At 37.8% G+C, this 8,985-nt stretch overlaps 1 protein-coding gene across 1 annotated transcript; it reads left to right on the top strand.

Annotated features, from left to right (window-relative positions):
- Positions 1 to 2,720: 2,720 nt before the first annotated feature.
- On the top strand, positions 2,721 to 7,170 carry dio1 (iodothyronine deiodinase 1). The gene is made up of 4 exons (XM_028027425.1): positions 2,721 to 3,141; positions 3,226 to 3,369; positions 4,303 to 4,502; positions 5,161 to 7,170. The coding sequence occupies exons 1-4, from the start codon at positions 2,805 to 2,807 to the stop codon at positions 5,224 to 5,226; spliced, it is 747 nt and encodes a 248-aa protein (XP_027883226.1). The 5' UTR covers positions 2,721 to 2,804; the 3' UTR covers positions 5,227 to 7,170.
- Positions 7,171 to 8,985: the final 1,815 nt, after the last annotated feature.

Here is an 8,985-nt window from a genome sequence, read left to right as displayed (position 1 = left end):
AAGGGCTGGGTGCGCGTTTCTGTGGGAGGATAAGATCTGGGTCGGAAGCTGTAGCAGCTGTACTAATTATGATAAGATGCATATCTTATCATATAACTTCATGCTACATTGTTGGTGGGCAGTCAAACTACTGATATTGTCTCTTTTTATTCTTCCACTTCAAGTTTATTTTTTACCCTTTTTTTTTTTGCCAGCGGAAAGTTCAGCCCAAACTTTACGCTAGCAAATGTTTTTACCGCCCAAATCTTCTGCTTGGAGAATAAAAAGCAGAATAACTTCGGACTTTCTTTGAAAACCTACATTTCCCAAGCAATTCTTTAAAATTAATATATCTAATTTTTCTAAACTTAGTTTGGTTCAATTCAAAAAGATCCTAAAGAAGATTGTATTAACTATATATATATATATATATATATATATAAACTACTTAGGTTAAAAATATATTCGTTAAACATACTCACTGCAGAAAAATGGCAATCGAAATAATTTTATTATGTCTCATCTTGCATCGATGAATCTCTTGAGTCTGCATTTTTCAACGAGATGTGGCTCAGCGCCGCCATCTAGTGGCGTTTCAGAGGAATAAAAAACACTAAAAAGCTGAGGTTAACAAATCACCTGCAACACAGATAATTTGCGTTTTCTGAGAGCAGCTTAACCTGCGTTATCAGATGTAAAATAAAGTACATGCACTACATGGGGGGTATTTGTGCTGCCTTCAGGTACAGTTTGAATTAGTGTTATTAATTTAGATTATTTGACATGTTGTTTTAAACATGCTAAATAAACAAATCTTCTTTTATTAAGATTAGTGATGGGGCACTAAATGTTAATCTCTCTTGTGTTAACACACCTAACTTGCCAGAGCTTTATGTTCGATCTAGATATTAAAAGAATAGTACCTGCATTACAGCCTTAGAAAGCAGCCATAAGATTAAAGAGCTGAAGTTCTGAATCTGAATGGTTCTGATGATTTTATCTACTTTCTTTAAGTAATCAGGCATTCATAAATCTGACCCTGTAGTTGGTACAAGACTTTGTGTGGCTATGAGAGCCCTCAAATATCCTCTGTGCAGCCTGCTATTGTAATACATTAAACTATATTTCTGTTGTTGTTTCCAAATATTGTTTGTTACTGTCTTTGTAATGTTGAGTTCATGTAAGTAGTTCAAGTTTAGTTTAGTTTAGTTTAGGTTGAACCTGTCCATTATAATAGCAGCACATTATGTATTCAGTCTAGAAAGTAAAATCGTACTAAATGGCAAGTGGGACAGATTTGGTTCTTATAGGCACTGAAGATTTCGGTAGCAAAGAGTAAAAAATATCAAAGCTTATTCAGTCAAGATTGGCAATGAAAAAAGATTCTGATTCCAGGTAAAGCAATACAGCACATCTTGTACATTAGAAACATCTAACTTTAATCTATTCTGTCTAATGGATGAGGAATATTTCTTTATGCAACCTGTACTCTGAAGTCAGAATGCCTGAATTCAAAGTGCAATTTGGCTACTATGTTAAACTGCAGAAGTACAATTTATTATGTCTTCCTATGATTTTGTTGTATCTGGTTAGATTTGTCACATGCTGGTCATTTGTATATGGATGATTTTATTGTTGGAATGAATAAAATACCCCATTTCAAGGCTTGTATTGCTTTAGCATGGTCAGGTACTACAATGGAAAACAGCAGCTGGAAGACAGGTACGATGTAATTGCCAAGCTTTTACCACCTCAGTGCATTTAGAGACAAACTGCTCTACAGATACCGTGCACATAATTAATACATGATCTTGAGAAACAATCACAAATAGATTATATAATGTATTTGTGGACACTCCAAAAGGTTTTAGAGTAAATTTAGTGATGTTTTACTAGAAAATTGCATTATTCACCAGAGGTCAGCCCATTTTGAATCTTGTTTCTACAGTATCTAGAGGGGTTTACTGTATTAAACTATGTTAAATGAAGATTTATATAAAGTTATACTCACATACCTAGACAGCAACACCTAAAAGTAACTTGTTTAACACACATTCAGATAACATTATCTCATTGGTGATACTATGGATAGTTATTGTTGTATGCTTCAAAAGTAAATTAATGGTAGGTTTTAATCTTCTTTCTTAATTTAGTTTACTTTCAAATGGATCCTTGAGAGTAATTATATGCTCTCAAAGATGTGAATACTCAAAAAATAAAGCTATTTTTTGTTGTTTTTATGTAGTTTTATAGAATTTGTTTTGTTTTTATGGGTTTATATACCAGTCATGTTTAATATCCTTATATTTTAGTTTTTTAAAAAAAGAAAAAGGAAAAAAAAACTTCAAGTGAAAACATTAGGCTTTCCGGAGATCTTTCAATGTTTTTTAGGTTCACTCGTTGCCTTTTAATAGCAAGTTTCTATTTAAACCAATTTGGTGTCCAGTTTTTAGAGATTTCCCATTTCAACGTCTCGTTCAGTTTTTCTCAAAATGCAAAAAAGGAAGCAGCGGTCTACTTCACGAGATGCCACCTAAATACAGCTCGGCATTTTTTTTTCTTAACGCAATAAATTATAATTCAGAACATCAACATGAACATGAGTTTTATTACAGCGAAGAAAGCTGCTCTCTGTATGGCATAGATTTGGCGCGACAGATTCGGCGTTTTCTCTGTGTTACTAGAAAAATACGAGCATGCAGAGAGTCCGTGAAGGCATCGGTTATAAAAGTGTGAGGTAACAGGCAGAGTTTATTATTGCAGGACGGGGAGCCGAGTGTCGCACTGACAGCGGGGTTTTTATCTCCCTCCCTAAGGAAGGGACGATGTTTCTGCAAAAGTTGTTCGTCTATTTAACAGCACCCTGCATGTTCTGCTATATTATAGCTCTGAGCGTCATCCTCAATATTTTAAAAGTTCTCTCGCCAAACCTCGCCAGGAAGCTCATCCTGAAAATGGGAGAAAAGGTTACCATGACCCAGAATCCCAGGTTTACCTACGAGGATTGGGGCCTGACTTATGGATCGCTTGCATTTATTAAAGTTGCCTCTAAGACTATGTGGCTTTCACTGGGACAAGAGGCTTTTGTTGGAGGAGAAGCTCCAGACTCACCTGTGATCAGCATGGATGGGGAGAGAACCAGCATCTTCAAGTACCTCAAAGGTGCGTAGTTTGGCCCTGACATGCATGCGCCCGTGCCCGCCTTTATCCTCAGTCGCTATAATTTGTGCTGCCTCCTGTCTGCAGGCAACAGGCCGCTGGTGTTGAGTTTTGGAAGCTGCACCTGACCCCCGTTTATGTTCAAGCTTGACGAGTTCAAGCAGCTCGTCAGGGACTTCGGGGACGTGGCGGACTTTCTTGTGGTCTACGTCGCTGAGGCCCATTCAACAGGTGTGTGAAATCTAAGAAAGCACGCGACATCATCCACGAGGAAGGTATTGGGGTACAGTGCTTAATTTGGCTTTAACTTTACACACATGCGCAGTTCATTCATTCTCACGCCCCAGCCACAAGCTTCAATGTGCTGTTATGTAATCGACCAAGACAAAGTAGTGCACAAGTTGCCAGAATGTGATGATTTACAATTAAAATATCAAAAATGGGCTTTGTATGCACTCCACTTAATTCTGATAGACCACGTGAAAAAATAAAAATAATAAAATAAATCACAAGTGTTTGTTCTTGTAGGGTTCTCATATTTACTAGAGGAAAACAGCTTTCCAACCTACCCTGGCCTTACGTGAAAATATAATTGCTAATCTGAATGGAATTAAGCCATTTCACTTACAAAAATGAGCAAATGTTTCAAGTTTTATGTGTGCAAAGCTGTTGGAGACATCCTCCTAAAGACTTGGAGCTGTAATTGCAGTGAAAGGTGGTTCCACAAAGTTTTGATTGGGTAGGACTGGTTGCAAAGGCACAAGGTGATTTTTAGATTTTAATTTGTAAGGTAAAGGTAATTTTATCTATATAGCACATTTTCAGCAACAAGGCAACGCAAAGTGCTTACAAGGTAATACAAAGAAAGAAAATAAAATAAAAAACAAATGTGTATTATTTGCCTTTGACCTCACGTATATAAAATACTAATTTTGTACTTTAAATACTTAGGAAATACTGGAGTTGCAATTGCAACTTTGATTGACAGATCCCTGCTTGTTTTACGTCTTTCGCCATTTTATATCCTAGCTAACATCAGAAACATTAAAGTACCAAAATTAGGTTGTAACTCCGGGAACATATTGTAAAAGCATTTATGATCCTCATTTATGTCCTGCTGCACTCTTTATGATTTAAATGAAATCACCTGTGTGTGTCTCTCAGATGGGTGGTCCTTTGGCAATAACTTTGACATCAGTGAGCACCGGAGCCTCGAAGAGAGGCTGTCTGCAGCACAGATCCTGCTTCAGAACGACCCTCTGTGTCCTGTGGTGGTGGATGAGATGAGTAATGTCTCAGCCATCAAGTATGCTGCCCAACCTGAGAGGCTGTACGTGCTGCAGGCTGGAAAAGTCCTTTATAAGGTGGGAGCTCTGCACATCTTGCACCAGAAATAGCTGACATGTGTGACACTTAAACAGCTGGGACACTGGCACATGTAAACAAAAATAAGATGCAATGATCACACACAATATATGATTGAAAGTTGTGCAAGGTAAACATGAATAAAGTAGGTGGTCATTTTTATGTAAATTATCACCAAGATGCAGTGAAATACCAAGAAAAACACAAACAAGTGTGATTTCTAATGTTTAAAATAGTTGTTGCTACAGAAGTCAGTACAGGAGCTAGAGGGTTTTCCAGGAATCTAAAATTAAATATCAACCTCCTTCTGTTGAAAAGACACGAGGGAAATATGGAGCTTAGCCAAAATATCCTGTAAGACGGGAACATTCTGTGCAGCTCCTCCTTTTGTCATGCCACTACCGAAGCTGAAGTTAAGTAGATGTGTGGCTCTCCTCGCCCTGATCACACGGCGTTGCGTGATTAGGAGCAGTGAAAACAAAACAGATGTTTATGAAGAATTCTTGGTATGCAGTAATATTGTTGATGACATCAAAACGGAAAGATCTCTTGCCAAAGACGTTTTTCGTGACGACTTGTTGCTCTGCTTCTGCCTTCGGTGAAAGTTAAAGGTTTTAGCTATGACGCAGCTGTAACGCTTTCTCTCTTTTTCTGCAGGGCAAAATGGGGCCTTGGGGCTACAATCTTCTGGAGGTGCGTTCAGTCCTGCAGAAAATGAAATAAGTTGAAACTCATCGCTCCACCAGACTTCTCGGGAAAGCTCCTGTTGTTGAAAATGCTTTGTTTGACTGCAGCTGATTGGAATCTTCTAATCTGACTGTGTTTTTAACTCTTTATTGGCCCTGAATCAAAACACTGTCATCTCTATGTGAACTTGTGCCTCTATGGCATTTACCACTGAATAACGACAGCTATTATAATTCCTTTGCTCCGTTGTCGCCCCCAGGCTCCCCTGCCACTTTCATATATACGTTCTTAGCTCAACCTCAGCTTTGTGTTTCTTAGTGACGGCCGCAGATGAAACCGCTGGGATCTGTGACCAGATGAGGTGAAACACGGAAACGGTCAGCTTGGAATTTGTTTATAAAGCTTGGTAGGAGGGAGCTGGAGTCTTAAATTTAAAATATAAATTACTAGAACTGCTAATTTGTTTTCTACTTCTCCAGTCAGTGTCAGTACACCAGTATATTCTATAAAAAAATCAAAGATTTAAGAAAAGATTTATCCACTCATCACGTGTCTTTCGCTTAGCTGTAATTGGGTTTCAGAGCTCCGTGGAGAAAATCCAAACATGCCTCGCTAGTGACACTGAAGATATCATGATACATTTGTAAGGACTTTGTTACAAACCAACAAAAAAGTAGTGGATAACAGAACTGGAAGGAAAGGTATACATGGTTTTCAAAACCTTTAACAACTGAAGCCTTAAAACTGTGGCATGCTTCAATTGGACTGGTTTCTGTTTCTCCTGAACAAAGATTCTGCACAACACAATGCTGCCACTGCCATGTTTCAGCATGGGGATGATGTCTTCAGGTTAGGTTTGTGTTGACATGTCAACCAAAAACTCCAGTATTTCTTCCTATGACTTTCTTCTTATTTTTTTGACCGTTGTAACAGGAAGTCCCTTAAGATAAAACTTCTTTTTGGAGGAAAACCTGCCCAAGAGGTACACCGGTGAAAAATAAATAAAATAGAAATAATTAAAAGGTGCTGAAAAACATTTGTTAGATTGCAGTAGCTATGTTATGTCGAAAGATCCTCCTACCTGAACTACAGATCTCCTCAGCTCCTCCGAAGTTACCAAGGGTTAAGCACCCCAGGCCTGAACGGTCAGTTTAGGTGGATGGCCATGTCTTGGGAGATTTGTTTTTGTGTCGTACTCATTCTGATCTCAGATGATACAGTGAACAAAGCCTGGGATATTGTTTTATAACCTCATAACGACTTTATCACTGACCTGCCCGCTGTGTTCCACATTCTTCAAGTTGTTCACTAATGTTCTACTGTATTAATTCCTGACAATATGGAAAAGTTCAGTGACTATACATACTTTTCCAAATTACTGTAGATCAGCTGGGAAATGAACCCTGATAGAAACTAACTAAAGGTATATACTTTAATCTTGCCTCGATTATTGTGTTAGTTTCCCACAATATTGCCCGTTCGAAGAAACTAGCTGTATGGTCCTAGTCTGAGTCACCGTGACTCACCTGATACCACCAGCCTACTGGAACAGAAAAAGACTGCTGCAAATTCACAGAGGACTTATTATTTCTTCACAGAAAGGCTCTCCAGGTGCTGACTGTCTGGAGGCAATAACAATACAACAGAGTGTTTGTTATCAGCAATCTGAATCTATGCAGATGTGCATGTTTGTGTTGTGAAGCTCCACATTCAGGTTGTTATGCTGGTTATCGCTTAACAGACTTATCTCAGCCGATTTCTGCATTCAGCACTGTTGCTGTTATGCAACAAGCGTTTGCTTTTTACAGCATATCAAAGGGCAAATCTGTTTCGCAAATCTGAATCAGGGGACGAAGCACAGAAAAACACCCTTTATTACCAATATCAAAATATTAGAATGCTGATGTATTTTGCTTAATTTCCATATATTTTGTCATAAAATATGATAGTTTGAGCAAAATAAAAGGTCACATTGTTGCTGTATGTGTCTCAGCTAATTCTGTGAGGTCAATAACACTACATTAAGATGACATTTTGTTTATATGTCTCCCACATGGATATGATAAAAACACATTTTTATGTCCTCGCAGCTTTAACAGCACAAAACTGTGTAGCTCTAAGTTTGGTCTGAGTGTGTTTGGCTCTGGCCCAGCCTGCTCACATCCTGTGGAGGCAGGCCCACAGCAGCTCAACCCGGCTGACTTCCTTTTGTCGGGACAGGAACCAGAATACTGTCAGAACCTCCCAGCAGTTGTCCTGTTTGGATACAAGCTTGAACCTTAAAATGTGAAGACCAGCAGCCTCTCTTCCCTGCTCCGAGTCCCTGCATGACATGCAGGTTCTACTTTAGTCCACCAGAGGGCAGTTTGTACGTTACATAAAATGTGTGTCTGTTTTTAATCTTGGGCCGAAAAGCAAGAGTAAATTTGTACCAATTGACTTTTAAATGTCTATTTTCTATCGTTCATCACAGTTTTCAAAGCCAGTTTTAAAAACTGCATTTCTTGTACTGTGGATGAATGTCTGAATTATACATGTGAACTGTGATGATCTCACACAGGATTCTTTACTTACTTAATTTCTACAAAATAAAGTTTAAACCCTCCTCCCCCTAAAAAAGCCTATTTTTATGTACCTTTCAGTTTCACATGTCCAATCAGGTGAACAACATGCCTTTTAGACATTTAATGTATAGTGAAAAACGATATTGTCGTTTGATACTAATATTGTTTGACGTTTTGAAAAAAGAGAAATAAATTAACTTCTTCTCCTAATATCTTGGCTTTATTCTTTCCTCATTCAGATCCTGGTTTAATCTTCAAACCATCCACTATCCTCCCTTACTAAACCAAGCGAACATTTCTACCCAAACAACAAAAATATGTCCTATGACACTAAACAAAAAGGTAAAGAGTCAATGAAATTAATTACAATAAAAATCTTACAGTGCAAACAAGGAACACAAGTACTAGACATCCTCGCAAAAACAAGTTAATTTGATCTGCCATTTAACTTTTTGGCATTCAAACCAAAAATGGCAAATCCTGGCAAAGCTCCTTTAGCGTCCGTAGCATCACCATCGCATGCAGTGAATCCCAATCTGTCATTTTCAAACTGTATTTCATTTTTGTTGTACTTATCCACACTATCTTCATTACTCTTTATATTATGTACTACACTTCAAGTTTGTATAATAAAAATATATTCTGTTAAACTCTACTTAACTAATTTGCAAACATTGTTTTAAATTTAAAAAAAAATCTAAGTTGTAGTTTTGTAACATTTATTCCAGTTTAGGTATTTAGTCACAGTATAAAATACAGCCAGTGACGCATGATGTTCGCTTAACTGGACAGTTTATTCATTGCAATTTTCCACACAATTAATTGGTTTTATTTATAATTAGTTGTTTTGCCAGTCCTGTGCAGTACAGGACTGACAAAATGTTCCTGAGTGTTCAGCAATTCTGAGTGGCTGCCAGGTATGCAGGTTTTAGGGAACGTCTGTATAATTTTACACAAGTTGCCCAGAAGGTGGCAGTGTAGGGACTGTCAAACGGGTCAGCACCCACACTCATAGAAGAGAGCTTTTGAGTGGCTGCCCACTGTGGAGGCCACTAAAAGGTTTGAATGTTATACACCAATGATTCCTCTTACTGTTGCGATACAGTGGAATTGATGAAAACCACCATAAAGAATGTAAATTAGTTTATACCAAGCTTTCATTGTAGCATATAGAAATAATCTACATGGTTATCTTTTTCCATTCCATGATTTTAAAAACCCTGTTCAATAA

The sequence above is a fragment of the Xiphophorus couchianus genome, chromosome 9 (assembly GCF_001444195.1).
Source record: "Xiphophorus couchianus chromosome 9, X_couchianus-1.0, whole genome shotgun sequence".
NCBI lineage: Eukaryota > Metazoa > Chordata > Actinopteri > Cyprinodontiformes > Poeciliidae > Xiphophorus > Xiphophorus couchianus.
Note: the sequence above shows the minus strand (reverse complement) of the source record. Positions and strands in the feature narration are given on the sequence as shown.